Source organism: Triplophysa rosa, linkage group LG7, assembly GCF_024868665.1.
Source record: "Triplophysa rosa linkage group LG7, Trosa_1v2, whole genome shotgun sequence".
Classification (NCBI taxonomy): domain Eukaryota; kingdom Metazoa; phylum Chordata; class Actinopteri; order Cypriniformes; family Nemacheilidae; genus Triplophysa; species Triplophysa rosa.
Genome location: NC_079896.1, coordinates 11991705 through 12007216, shown reverse-complemented (window position 1 = coordinate 12007216; position 15512 = coordinate 11991705). Strand labels below are relative to the sequence as shown.

The following is a 15512-nucleotide window of genomic DNA, read 5'->3' as shown; positions in this document are numbered from 1 at the left end:
AGATAGGTGCATTCCAGGACCTGCCGTTCGCTGAGCCTCGTGTCAATAACAGTTGTTATTTCAGTAACACGGGTGTTTTCAGGTCTGACACTTATAGGATGTTTGCTTGAATACGATTCCCTCTTATATAACAAAAGCTCGGGTTAAAATAGTGGTCCTAGTTCACTGCACCTTTAAATCTCAAACCAATGGACTTCAATCCTCTATTAGCTAAGAGATGTGACTTTAAACATAACGTTCCTGTAATCATTTATAACTGAGTACACAATTTGACAGTATGTACAGTTCAATAAAGCTACATTAATGAGTCATTCCACCCAGTTAAATGTGAGCTCTTTATTTTATTTTATTGGTTAGAAATTTGTAAATTTATCAACAGAGACAAAGTATTTCAATGAGAGCCAAATAAGAATTAGGATTATTCTTGTACCAAGCAGTGAAAGATCAGAAAGAAAGCTCAGTTAAAATGATTTAACAAAATTTTATATTCGAACACACATTTTTTCCACAACATAAAGAATTTAGCAATCACTAACACAATTGCTAATTGTGCAAAATATAGGGGCATTACAGTAACAAAAGCACTTCGATGTACCCCAACCCCCTCCCCGATCAAATTAGGATAATGGCATGAAACACAGTCAATCCCGACGGACAGAAATCACAGACTGCACAGAATTGAATAATGATATACTTTAGAAGCACCATTACAAGGCAAGCATATCTGGACCAGAGCAGTTAAAAGACGAGTCAAACAGTTGCAAGCATATGCAAACATTTCTTCTCAAAAACACACAAGCAGAGCCACGACCATCTGTTGATACAAGCTTAATGACAGCTCTGGCTGTGAACCAGGTCCAGAAACTGACACAGGGTCTTGTCTTACAACATAAATAAATGTAAAGCCCATAATACATTCATGAAACCCTGTTTTTTATAATGCGGACCTGCCACGCTTTTGATTTGGCATCTGGCATTACGACATTCTGATGGGTATGACCCAAAATATGATTTGCTGGTGGCTTCGCATGCAAACGTTATCCGGCAGCTCTTATTGCATGCACATATACAATAAATTATTATTTACAGATAAATCAATGGTTCATTTTTAAAGCACTCACATCTCACGCTGTGTTCTAGACTGTAGTTGCACTTATGTTTGATGAACGTGCTTTTAACACAGTCAGACACATTTCCGATTCCATTTCAGAATCCATTTTGAATTTCTCAGTCTCTGTCTTGGACTCCAGCACACCATACATCGGAATTTTAAACCTTTCTATATGAAAGAAACTCAGATTAGATGCCCTTGGCAACATAAATACACCGATAAGTACAGCTGTAGATTTGATAAGAATCTAGAAAACCACAGTCACATTTATAAATAGAAAGCACTGAATGGTCACAAGGCAGACCTTGTTTCTTCGTGCACGGGCACGCCACTACGTCTAATTTAGCAATGAAATATTACGCAATCCTTTTTTCCATTGCTGTGTTCACAGTGTAAGCAAGTTAAGCTCGACTAAAGGCCGTAGCTCACATTAATTTCATTATTTCTTCATTTTCTCGCATGTCTAATTCATTAGAGCCTTCTCATTTTTCCTCTGGAACTGCCTGGGAACATATGTCAAATTAGAAGTAACGATTCCAGTAAAATCCATTTATAAAAAGTGTTCTGCTTCCTCCAGACAACTCCTGCGGTGTAATTCTGATCCCCATTCTGGGTTTTCCTCTGATGCTCTACCTGGTTTTCTGGATTTGCTTACAGCCCTTTTAGGTAGAAAATGGGCAATTTCTTAGCCCTCTTTAGGAATTTTCATGTTCCGAATGTATTTACTACTCACACGGACTTCTCAAATCAATCAATTTTATAGAGCTCTGACCTCGAAGAAAGAAAACCAAAGCCTTATTTTTACTTGCAAAACACTTCCTCCCTCATTTTCGTTTGATCTGCGGGGTGTGTCATCGGTGCAAACATTTTCAGTATCCTGTGGATTTCAGCGAGTTTCAAAGAACCGAGGACAGAAGGGTATCTACTCAGACAAATAATCTATGAAGTCAGAGCTTTTAAAACAGAAATGAGATGGTAGATTTGACAAATTAAATAAGAAAATGAAGCATAATTTGAAAGTTACGTATAGACATTTACATCAGGATTGCTAGCACCATGCTGTTCACATTATTCTTTGGATGTACGTTTGAAGAAACAGTTTTGGATGAAACATGACAGAACCATGAACTATGTTTTTTTACCTCAGCAGAAATACATCACTATACTATTCACCCATGAAAATAACCCGCTGCTCAGCAGAACAGAGGCATTCTGTAACCTCAACTGGTTACAACCTTACAAAAAGGGTTGTATTTGTTATCTTGTAAATGCATTAACTAACATGAACTAGCAATGAGCAATATAGTTTTTCAGCATTTATTAATCTTTGTTAAAGTCAACACAATTGTTCATGTTAGTTCGTGCATTAAATATGATGCATAAATACAGTAATGCAGCTGAAGCGCCAAATTTAAAACAGGTTCAACATCTGTATCATTTGCAATATTTTATATACTGTATGCCCAGTTATAATTGAAAACCTTTTTCTTGGGTTATAGTTTTGTCAACAAAAAATTTAAAACCTTGGTAAAAAACAGATTAATGTCTCAAACTATTGTAATATGACATAATTTTCCAATAAGATTTTTTTAAAATATAAGTGGCTGGCCTCCTGACAGCTATCGGGTACAAAAAGCAATTTCTATTAATGGCTAATCACCATCTGAACAAAGTGAAATTGTCTTACGTTTGAGTTTTAAAGACCATATTTATGATAAAGACAGCTCATATAGTATTGAAATGAAATATTAAGAATATTGCAGATAAACAGATGCGGTACCCTGACGCAATTGCTGTGCACACCGTATTTGATTTGGCACTTTGAAAGGGGCTGTTCAAAGGCCAGACTGCCTTTCACCAAACTGTTAACATCACTCTCGAAACAAACCTAAAATATACATAGCCACCTGTGAGAGGCATTGAGAGGTGCACACAATACAAACCAAATTGCAGTTTTCAGTTTTTGAGCTCTACAGTGAGCCATGTGTCGAACGGGTTGGCTCTTCAGTAAAAATGTAAATGAATGAGAGCAGGAGCTCAGAGAAGTGAATTTAAGACCATTCAGTGCTTTTCTGCAAGTGCAAAATGAACAGCTCTGACATTTTATATAATAAACCGTAAATGAAAGAAATATTTTTCACGTTTGCCCTGTAACTGGCATATAAATATGTTTTGCTATACAATGCCAACACAGGTTTTAAACAATTTTCAACAAACTCCATGGGAGTTGGCATACATCAATTTCTGATTTTGCTTTTGTCTAGCCAAGTATAATTTACTAATATTGCTGTTCTAAATGCCTTATTTGTCAGGTCCTGCCATTTAGTTTTACTTCAAAGGATGCTAATTGAGTAACCATGTACAAAATCCCTTTAAATATATTGACTGTGACAGGTCAGTCAGCTACACAAGAGTGAAGCGTTTGCATGCGACTTCACTCTGCATTCATTGTCACAACAAGTCGCATTTTCTTTCCTTTTTTGTACCTTTTCCACTGTATTCCTTTTTTTGAAAATGAATTTGTTTATGTACCATGAAACCTACTCACTGTTCCTCATTCCCCCCATTCAGGTTACAGTTCTCCATGTTTAGCGATTGTTTCTGAACATTATCACTCTGAATGGGCTTCTTATTCAGGACATCCAGAGACTGGGTTTCCTTCTGGTCCTCCAATGAGCACCTGGATACTGCACTGGCCACCTGGCAGAACTTCCTCAAAAGAATCTCTCTCAGAAGCAGGTAAACCCACGGATCCAGGATCTGATTGAGTGAAGCCAGGCGTATGGCGGTGAGAAAGAAGTTGCAGTCCATCTGTAAGTCCTGGCTGGGTAAGAGAGATGCAGCAGCAGACTTGCAGTGATGGGAGGAGGTGTGGGTTGAGATCATCTTCAACATAAGGATCTAAAGAATGCGAAATATTTATGGGCATATTTTATGAATTATTTATGAGTACTTATTAAGTTACCTTTGAGCAATCCATGCAAGTGTCAACCTTAAGATGAAAAAATCTAGTTTTACCAAAGGTTTTCACCATACTGATACCTCTGATGTCAATGATTGGTGGTTTAAATTCTCACGTGAAGTCTCAGTTTTTAAAGCATTTTTTTGTTTTTTGTTTGTTTTTAACGCATAGTTTTCCATAGTCAAGTAATTGTCACATTCATAACTGAAGTGTCACATCCATAACAGTCCATATTCCTCATAAATAGGCACATGCAAATTTAGATTAAAATAACTGCTTTATGAAGAGCCATTCCTTCTCCATTTGTTGGGTATTATTATTTGTGCATTTTAATTCACAGAAATCCTACAAAATATGTTGTCACAACGGATGATTTCTTTCTCTTAAAACAGAAAACTCATGTGGTATTTTACTGATGCCTGGACTCTATAAACCCCTGTTGATACAGTCCAGACATCAGTAAAATACCACACACGTTTTCTGTTTTAAGAGAAAAATATAAAGAGACGATTCAATACATTGGTAAAAATACATTCTCTGAGTATTTATATTTCAAGTTTTGACTGAAAATGTCACATCCATAACACTGAAATTGCCCATTTATAGCCTATATCGCTTTAAACAAAGGGGTTTCAAAGCTGTTTTACAGTTAAGTATTGAAAGTGTAAATCACATCGGTTGTACATCAGCTTCAGTTAACTGTATGTTTTGTTGTTACTACGTTTTGTAGTATGTAATCCAAAATTAAAAGTACAATTGTTTGAAATATTTTGGCCAATTTTATTACTTTACTATCAATAAAGCTATTATTAACTGAAGTAATCTCTTCCAAATGAACCACAATTTACCAAATAACAAAAAATCAATTTATCAGATTTTAGATTTACATTTATGCTTTTATGATCCAAAGTGACCAAATTCAGTGCATGTTTGATCCATTTGTGTGTTCCTTAAACTCCCATGATTAAGAGCAGAAATGTCAAGCCACCTTTACTTAAAAGGACAGTTCACAACAAAAAAACAATTCTGTCATGAATTCTGTTCCAAACCTGTATACGTTTCCTTGTTTGGTTGAACACAGAGAGAAATATTTGGATGAATGCGTGTTACCAAACAGTTCTTGGACCCCATTGACTACCATAGTAGGAAAAATGACAATGATAGTGAAAAGTGCCCCAGAACTGCTCGCTGTCCTACATTCTTCAAAATATATATTTTTTGTGTTCAACAGAACAAAAAAATATATAAGTAATTTCCCTACTATGGGAGTCAGTGGGGTCCAAGAACTGCTTGGTTATAAGCATTCTTCCAAATATCTTTCTCTGTGTTCATCAGAACAAATAAGTTTATACAGATTTGGAACTCAAAGGTGAGTAAATGATGACATCGTTTTTATTTTTTGGAAAACTATTCCTTTAAATTCCTAAAAAGTAATGCAATTTAAAGAACACGTTTTCTGGAACTACACCAGACTGAATTGCACGGACACTGTGCATGCTTACATGTGATAACTACAGTAAGTGTATCTGGAAAAAGCTGATAAGATACATACCAGTAGAGGTGACCAACACGTCAACAGAACACACATAATGCCCATCAACTGAATAACAGTCTCTGTTGTTAACCTCTCCCATTGCTTGGATGCTTGGGTTGAGCTTGCCTTCGCTTTGCAACGTGCAACCAATGCACGGATGGTCACAACATTACAAGACAAAGTGACGAGCAACGAAAATATGCCCAGCGCTGCGAAAGTCGTGGCAAAAAACGTATTTCCCGTTACGTCCTTGTCCCCTGTACTTATGAAACACCAAGTGCCTGGCCACTGCAAAGTATATTGTCCAACGCCTGCAACAGGCAACAAGGCAAAGAGCAAAACCAAACACCAAATAATGACCAGAATTTGTTTGGTCAAGGTGGTTTTCATGTAATGCGAGTACCAGTGAGGGGCAGTGATGGCCAAGGCCCTCTCGATGGCCATGGCACTCGCTAAAAAGAGAGGACACAAACCAAAAGTGGTCATGCACACCCCAAAGAAGGCGCAGAGAGTTCCCGACGAGTCCACCCGTTCCCATGTCAGATCTGCTCTGTACACAGAAATGACTATCGGAGTTGTGAGCACCTGGCCGAAAAGGTCAGTTAACGCCAACGAGCCGATGCAAAGTAGAAAAGACTTCTTTCTTTTGTTTTCCTTTCTTCTGTACGCATTATAAACTAGCAGCATCGCGAGGGAGTTCCCGACCATTCCAGTCACCATCATAGTGATGGGAAAAAACACGGATACAAATCCACAGCTGGCACTCTTGCTGTCCTGTAAAGATTTGGAGACGTTGGAATCCAACATAACGGTTCCCGTAGAAAGATTTTGGGGCGGAATATCTGAAGGCTGACATTTAGATGTCATCCTTTACAGGGAGCTCGTTCATGGCCCCAGTTGCCCTTTGAAACAGGTGAAGTCTTCACTTCTGGCTTACTTTCTGCGCTCTGCTGCTCGAGAGCGCTCAACGGGCGCGCGTTATAAACCCAGAGGCGGGACCCTTATGGAAATGTAAGACATGCTTAGAAAGACAATAGCGAAGAGAGTGCAAAACCTCGAAGCATTAAATTGCTAAAACACGAGAACGTGCACTTTTCGGGTGATTTATTGCATTTGTGTTGTTCGGTGGACCGTCAACACTACCGGCACATGTCTACGTTACCCGCGTATCTAACAAAATAACCAACAACCACACTAAAGCATTCCTTTCATTATAACCGAAGAAATACGTAGCCTAATAAACACAAGTGTCACCAAAAGTTGTAATTATGTAATCGAAGCATAATCGTTTCACATCGGATTTTAAACGCAACAGGTGCCACCTAGCGCACGAGGAAAGACTCTTCATTTATCTGTCGCCGTAGGCTACTGCAGGTGCATTTGCAAAATGCAATTATAGTTGACCTGCAGAAAGCAATATTTCTGAAGGTTTCTATGTCTTTCCCGGTATTAATGACCATAGGCTACATGCATATGACGCAAACACGGAGGACAAAAGAAACAGCACCCTATTATTGTTCTCCATTGGTTTTGCTTGTTAAAAGTGGTAAAACACTCAAAAGAAACAAAACATCTCAATGTACACAATAAATAGCAAAAACAAACATTCAGATTAACAAGTGTTTATTTATGTTGATTACATGAATGTAATTTTAAACGACAGTAGGACATTTTTATGTGATATCAATTTGTTGTCTGGAGAGGATGTGGGGTCAATTATTTTAAACTACATGTTCCAACCCTGATGTACAGACCATGTTAATTGTTAGCAGTACTTTGTATCCATTTCAAAGTATTCTACTATTGATTGATCAAATTTAGAACAAAAGTTAAAAAAAAGACAACAAAAAAAGACACTGAAGGTAAACCAAGAAACATTCATAGCATTTCTTCTTTCTGGTCATAAGAAAATCCCAACATGTATTAAAACAAACACACAAAAAAACACATACTTACCTTTAACACACAATTTGATGAGGTTATGTTACACCTCAGAGCTCTTTATAACATTTAGATGCTGGATTTTCTGATGTTATGTAATTTAAGACAACATTTCTCGTGGGTTGTCCCACATCACAAAAAAAATCTTGTATCATTAAATCAACATTGATGCTTCGGTACTAACTGGATGTTCAACAGATGAATAAAACTACTTCTGTATTATATAATCTGCATCATTTCCTTAAAAAATGATGATGTCCAGAAGATATGTGCCATTTATAGTTACAGACTTAAATGTTTTTCTATAAACTGACTGACACTACAGTTATATTAATCAGAGTTCTATTGTTCAGGGATTTGGCAATATGTTTAAAAAGAAGGCAGTAACGTTTGTGAACAGATTTGTTTGATGGAAATTATTAATAGGAACAGTTGGGTAGAGGCAATAGCACAAATCATGAGTTGGAAAAACAACATGCAGTTTTAGAAAGATTTGTGTCTTTTGTTAATCATTTCTGCTTTGAGCTTGAGCCAGAGTGGGATGATCCAGTTGAGCCTCTGCACCTACAAAGAGACAGAAAGAGGGGAAAAACCATGACCAATTAAATGATTTGGTTCAAGAACACACAAACAAATTTGAAAACAGTACAGAAACATTGCGAAGCACATTTTCGAGCCAAATCTTTAACACTTTGAGAGACCACTGCATAATGTGAAAGGACGCCTGGTATCCAGGACACCTTTTTTACACCACAGAAACCCAAACCTTTCAGACGAATGTGATCGAGAACGTCTTTTTTTGCGGCCACCAGAGGACGACCTGGAGCGACTCCTCTTTTGACCTCTTTCAGGCGAAGACGAAGGGGAGCGAGACCTCTTCCTTGGAGAAACAGAGCCTTTTCCAGATCTGGAGCTGGATCTTTTAATGGGGAACAAGTAAGCATTCCCATAAAGTCAACAAATCTCTACGCAGATTGCTACAATAATACTACCACAAGGACTGAACTGTGAGGAAAAAACACACCCACCCCTAAAGTAAACACTACAGATTAAATCACACTTAAGCTGAAGGTCTGACCAGACTGAACTTTTCAAAATAATAAAGCTAAAACTGTCAGCGGCTCAGTAAAGCTTGACTGTAATTGCCTGTTAGATGTCACATGTTACCAGATAAATGAGATCTTTGTGACATTGAAAAATGAAGTTACAAAGAGTCTTATAAAAGCACAAGACAACTCTTAACGCCTACACATACGTCAAAAAGCGTAATGCGGTTCAAACATTCACAAAGAGATAAAAGTACATCTCAAGGCTAAACTGCTTTCTATGGCAACTTCATCTCATAGTCATAAGTGTCTGAGGAGGACAAAGAGTACACTACAACCACTGGCAGCTCATACACACACACTCTCTCTCCTGGAGAGTGCATGTGACCTCATTCACCTGGAGTTGGACCTGGAACGTGATCGAGACCTGGAACTTGATGAGCTTCTGGACTGGGATCTGCAAAAAACCGACATCAACAAAAAACAAAACACCACTAATGTCCCTTTTTTCTATTAAAGCTGAAGAGCCTTTGATGAAAACACAATATAGCAGTCAACCACACAACTATCAAATACAAGTATTCAACATAAGAGAGATATACAAGACTAAAGGTAACAAAGTCAGAGTGGGGAGAATTTTTAGCGTTTTGGCAAAGAGGTTTGCATCAATGGTTTTAAGACTGCTATTATTGGCATACTAAATCAACGTTACTGTTTTTATAGCAAATTCCTACTCAATGTATATCAAACCATACATCTTACAGAGCTGCTATTAAGCAGGGCCAGGTGAAAACTAAAAAATTCTACATCATGCATTTAAACAATCAAATATGTTAATCGTGTCAAAGTACAACACTGATAATTGGAAGCTGAAAGCAAAAAATATGTATTCTGAGTATCAGGCATGCTAATTCTATGTGAGCATTTAAAAGTAAATTTCACAGATTTAACATTTTAACACTTTTAACATTAAGGAAAGAAGGTCATGTCAGATTTAAACAACTGAAAAAAAAAGGTGTACTACAAGGAAGCAAAGAGAAATTAAAACATTTAAACATATTCATGATGAGACTTGAATAAAGATTTGAGCTGATACTGACATTTTGCCTGGAGTTACCCTTGACCTGTACCCTTTTACCTGGACCTAGACCGGGAGCTTGAACTAGACGAGCGAGACGATGAACGCGACGAGTCCGACCGACTCTCTTTCTTCTCTTCACTAGCATCTAAATCATACTTGGACAAATCTCCATCTTCATCGTCCTCATCCTAACAGTCAAAAAAAGATTTGTTTGTTAATACGTAGAAAGCTTAAAGGGATAGTTCACTCCAAAATGAAAATTCTGTCATGAATTACTTACTCTATAGTTGTTCCAAACCTGTGTAAATTTCTTTGGTTGGTTGAACACAGAAAGATATTTGGTCGAATGCTTGTAACCAAACAGTTCTCGGACCCCACTGACTACCATAGTAGGAAAAATTACAATGGTTGTGAAACGTGCCCCAGAACTGTTTGCTGTCCTACATTCTTCAAAATAGTTTCTTTTGTGTTCAACAGAACAAAAAAATTATAACGTTTTTTTCCCTACTATGGTAGTCAATGGGGTCCAAGAACTGTTTGGTTATAAGCATTCTTCCAAATGTCTCTGTGTTAATCAGAAAGAAATGTATACAGATCTGGAACAACTTGAAGGCAAGTAAATGATGATAGAATTTTTATTTTTGGGTGAACAAACCCTTTAAGACCTGTTTTATCTTTAGAACGGCCCAAACTGTGTCAATATAGAATTAATGGTGCTGAACTCATGAGATATGATAGATGGCTGTGTCTCAATGGTCAAATCTAAAAATGGTTAAAAAAATATCTTACATCAAGTTTGTATTTCGAAAGATCCCCATCTTCATCGTCATCATCTTCATCATCGTCCTCAATTACTTTAGCAGCTTTGACAGGTTCCTCTTTCTTTTCAGTGTCCTTTTTGCTTTTCCCACGAAATTTTTTCTTAATGCGCCCAAACTGAAACAATAATTTATGCGTCAATTTGATTTCAAGTCATGCTAATCATTTCTGAAACAGTAGATTGTATCTGTTCTTTTAGTTAACGTACAAACGAACCTCATCATACTCGCCGTCAGATTCCTCTCGCTCTTTGTATTCCAAGTCTTCCCTCTCATTAAATCCTCCGCCATAGCCTGATAAAGACATACATGCATCCAACATTAAACTCAACTAAAATGTTAATAAACCACATCAAGTATGGCTCTCTTTAAGAACATCCCAAACAACCATCCACTATTACCACATAAGCCTACAAAGTGCACTTGCATAGAGTAACATACACATTTTTATTTCTCACCATTTGATTCTTTTTATTTGACTTAACTCAAAAGTGTATATATTAACAGACTTAAAAAGGCTAAATAAACGTATAACTAAGATCAATTAAACATGCAACACACAAACGAAGCATGCAAACATTCATGCCATATCGTGTACTTTTTAAAATAGTTTGCAGTATATACAGTACACTATATTCAGCTTTGAACCTGGACAAGATCATACCTGTTCTTTCTTCCAGTTTGGCATATTTAGGAGTGTTACACATGTTACACTCTGATCTTCTGGCCCAGTTTACATTGCCACACCTAGAATAACACAGCCAAGCAATAGCGTTACATTTTAATAATAATTTGCATTCTAGCACAGCAAGTCTCAAACTCCTACGGGAAAAAACTGTTCTTAAAGCAATAGTTCACATTAAACCAGAAAGAGAAATTTGTGAGAAAAACTGCTTGTCCCAAAGATTCTTTAAACTTTAGCTTGTAACTAATGTCTTTTATTCTGCTCTATTTAACAGTTCAAAATACCATTGAGACAAATTCATGATTTTAACTTTTGATTTTTGACACTATACATTTCTCGCAACTAAATAAGAATGTCCGGATCATTAAAAATATGAATGCAAAAAAATTGTAAGGCAAATTGTTTGTTATGTTCCTAATTCATTGCTAACTCTCGATAAAGACGTCCGCTAAATGACAAAATGTACATTTACTTTCTGTCATTTGAGTGATGCGTTACATGTCTGGGAACAGCAGAATAAAAGATTATAATTAATATTCAAGTATAACAGCCATTTCTCACCGCACGCGTAAGCAGCATGTATTTTTTTCGGCGCACATGTTAACAGATGAGAGCATTCAGACCGCACGGTAAGCAGCGCGTGCTCGCGGTGCATAAGCAGTAGCAGTAGATATTTTGCTCATTGATGTATATAAATAACGTAATGCAAAATGCCATTGTTGCATACCCTGCCGCTGTGAAAGGACAATGGGTACGCGCTGCTAACGCTCTCCCTACGCGCTGCTCCGCCTACATGCTGCTCATGCGTGTAGTATGAAAGGAGCGTAACAAGTCAAAAACATTTCACAACAATACCCACGTTTTGCACTGCCAGTCATTTGCACTAAAGAGACCTCTGCTCTTCTCAGCCAGGGTCTTTCCAATCTCTGTTCCCCCTGCTTTCATCATCTTTGCTTCAACTGTTTTTTCTGTTAAAAGCAATTATAGATGCATTTGAGCACACAATGTGGGTGTACCACAACGCATTTTAAACACAAATTTTAAAGGGGTCATATGGCACGAATACGCGTTTTTCTGTGTGTTTGGTGTGTTATAAATTGCCCATGCATGTATTAAGACACATAAAATTGCAAAAATTAAAGTGTCGGAACAAAAGATGCATTCTATCTAAAAGCAAATGCTCACCCAGACCTGCCTGAAACGCCTCGTGTAACCACACCCCCACAAATGTCAGTTCGTTGTATGATTTGACTAAGACCGCCCAAATGTATACGCAAGTAAGGTGGGCGTACCGGTCAGCACAATTTCTTTGGAACCTGATGTTCCAAATATGGTAAGAGGCGTTACATTTCCGTCACACGCTTGCAGTATTCGACCAAACACTAAGTACTGGTGAACTGGCCAATCATAGCACACATCGCTTTTCAGAGCGATGAGCTTTGTTAAAAATCAGCGCGTTTCAGAGAGGCGGGGCAAAGAGGAGATACAAACATGCACGGTATGTGGAAAATACAACGTTTTTGAACCTTAAATCGTGTATACACTTTGCATTACATCTAAAACAAACGATAATATTCGTTTTAGCCCTGTCATATGACCCCTTTAATAACTATAAACATGAATTGTGAACCACTTACCCCTGCCGCATCTGTTACAACTCGTTCTTCTAGCAAAGTTGACATTTCCACATCTAAGATTAAAAACAGGTTTAATATTAGCATTACATAAAGGCACACCTTGCAAAAAACTCATCACAGTAAAACATTAGACATTTATAAGATAACTTTAATTAATAAAGGATACTTCATTAATAGCACAAAACAAATACATAACATCTACTACTGATGACGATGAGAGATAACGTTAGCACACTGGGAGACCACAGCATCCGAAAAGCCAATAACAGTTAACTCAACCAACGAATTATGAGAAAGTAAAACATAACGTTTATAATAATAATAATAATCCAAAGGTTCATTTGGTGTTGGTCAATTCTTCAAAGATATGGACATTTTTATTTGATTTCTAAAGAACAATGTTTGTAGGCCCATGCTAGGGACGTGTGCTAAAGCTAACAGAAGGCTAGGCTAACATGAGCGTGCAAGTTTCTCACAACCATTCATTGTCTCTTACGTTTAAGGCATTTAAGTCGTAGATAAATACTTATATTTAAACATGCGTTTCCTTAATAATTATTAATAATTATTCAACGTATCTTACTTTTTATCGGGACAAACCCAGTCACCGTCGCTAACGCGAAAACTCTTTCCTGACATGTTCGTCCTCTCGACTGCACGCCACGATCCACCAAAGATGATAAGAAGAACACTTTACGAATATTAATATGTGCTTACAGCACCAAAACGACACCATTAAGTATGTAAACGCGTATGTAGGTCAGACAGTAACACATCGGCTACCGTGAACGAAAGCGACACGTGGGTTGCGTTCAAAACCCAGCGAGCTCCCTACGTAGACAGCTATTTGGGCATCATGAGTGCGTTCCGTAAGTAGGGTGCTCACTAGATTTGAAACACATACACAAACTTTTGCTTTTTAACCGGGTCTTGAGATATAGACCAGCCGAGACTGAAACCACATTAGATTTATTTCTAAAATCTTTGTCTAGCCTAAATCATGTTATATAAACTCAAAACACTCCTAACTGCCTTGTGGCCACACGATTTAGTTTTACAACCCTGGTACAAGTTATATTTTATTTTGAGCAGTTTACCTTTAGGGAACTTTATATAAAACAATAAAATAAGACAGCATAATATTAAATTGACAGCTCCTTTAATACGTGATATCGTTCTTTTGTGTGCTTCGTGCTCTTGATTTTTTGTGCGTCCACTAGATGGCAGATTGTCTTCACTTTAGAACAACAAGGAGAAGTTAAATTGGCAACAACCAGCTACGTCTATACTAACCGCATGATCGTACCCATTAACATTTACACATGCGTCACAGGAAAGAGTAAAACCGGCAACCTTCAAGTCATTGCAATATGTTTAGAAAATATACACAATCATATGCTTACACATCTGTGATTCTTTCACATGCCATCCTTATGAAACGGCTCACGCATAGTGCCAGCATTCTGTAGACCTTGGGTTCGGTTCGGCATGAAGGCACACGCGTTGTTGGGCCAGATGGAGTTGAGACATTCCTCCCACTGAGAGTTCTCAATCCTGCAGGGACTTAGATAGGACCCATACTTGCTGGTGCTCACCAAGCTAAGCCTGTCCTCCATTCTCTGCCAAACTCGCACTGTTTCTGAGGTCCCTCTCACAGCTGGTGCATTGCTTATGAGTCAGAGTGCCCACATTGTTTTTCCAAGTGGAGGCGTTTAAAAATATCTTATGCCTACGTTTTTCGATCCTCGTTTACAATAGATCATTTATCAGCGTGGGGATGAATTATTACACATTAGCCTAATTACGAGTTTATTTGAAACGAATTAATGCTAAATTTTTGTGTGTGACAGATACTTTACGGTAGACTGTAAGAATTGAGTTAGCCTTGACATTTTATAGCTTGCACTCTTATATATCACATCTAATTTGACAAAACAGCACTGGCCAAGAAAAGATATGCAAATATATTGAGATTAGCCTACTATTCTCCTGTGTTTCTCTCTATGTCTGTATGTGTGTGTGTGTGTAAAAAGGACAAGTACACATTTCATCAGGAGCTCATTGAAAACAAGAGCTTGGATTATGAATAATACATTTCTTTATCAGTGGAATCATAAGAAAGAGGAAGCTATTCTGAGAAGTGGCTCTTCCCCACACTTTTAGAAAACACAAAATAGCTCAGCGATACTTAAGACGTTCAGCATCTTCATTCCTCTCCTCCCCTAGCACTTTCAAACAATCAATGATAATGTGTTGTCAACACAACTAATGGCCATAATCGATCATGGGTGCAAATGAGTCTTTGGGCTGGCAAATGCCACCAAATGTCCAGTCCAACGCTTGGTCAACTCTGTAATGTTCCACTCAGGTGCATTTTCGACAGTGAAGGGCAACCAGCAGTGGTTTGAATTCCTATTTGGGCTTTCCAGATCTGACAGATGGCGGAGACTTTCTGATAAGGGGCTCGTCCCTGTGTGACAACCTCCCCTAACATCATCATAATAAGTTAATAAGACAATAATGCAAGCTTGTATTCCACCACGCACCGGTTCATGTGGTTGCACTGTGAAATGATTTAGTTCCTCATGCAATTCTAGGGAGTTCTCCTTGTCGCTGGTCTTGTCGAATCAAAGGCAAGACACATCACCGTCGAGGCCTGGGTTTGCACTTTGCACAACAGAGGTCTTTTGGCTTGCA

The 15512-nt window shown here is 37.8% G+C and overlaps 2 protein-coding genes across 3 annotated transcripts; both read right to left on the bottom strand.

The window, feature by feature from the left end:
- Positions 1 to 362: 362 nt before the first annotated feature.
- On the bottom strand, positions 363 to 6930 carry ptger3 (prostaglandin E receptor 3 (subtype EP3)). The gene is made up of 2 exons (XM_057338152.1): positions 5626 to 6930; positions 363 to 4012 (listed from the first exon to the last, which is right to left on the bottom strand). Exons 1-2 carry the CDS (start codon positions 6472 to 6474, stop codon positions 3656 to 3658), a joined length of 1206 nt encoding a protein of 401 aa, XP_057194135.1. The 5' UTR covers positions 6475 to 6930; the 3' UTR covers positions 363 to 3655.
- Positions 6931 to 7213: 283 nt separating this feature from the next.
- Positions 7214 to 13651, bottom strand: zranb2 (zinc finger, RAN-binding domain containing 2). 2 transcript variants are annotated; one of them, XM_057338154.1, is made up of 10 exons: positions 13399 to 13650; positions 12816 to 12868; positions 12038 to 12146; positions 11158 to 11240; positions 10711 to 10787; positions 10465 to 10611; positions 9733 to 9863; positions 8992 to 9051; positions 8315 to 8467; positions 7214 to 8112 (listed from the first exon to the last, which is right to left on the bottom strand). In XM_057338154.1, the coding sequence occupies exons 1-10, from the start codon at positions 13452 to 13454 to the stop codon at positions 8058 to 8060; spliced, it is 924 nt and encodes a 307-aa protein (XP_057194137.1). In that variant the 5' UTR covers positions 13455 to 13650; the 3' UTR covers positions 7214 to 8057. The 2 variants fall into 2 exon arrangements, with proteins under 2 accessions (XP_057194137.1, XP_057194136.1); XM_057338153.1 differs by having other exon boundaries at positions 7214 to 8467; positions 13399 to 13651.
- Positions 13652 to 15512: the final 1861 nt, after the last annotated feature.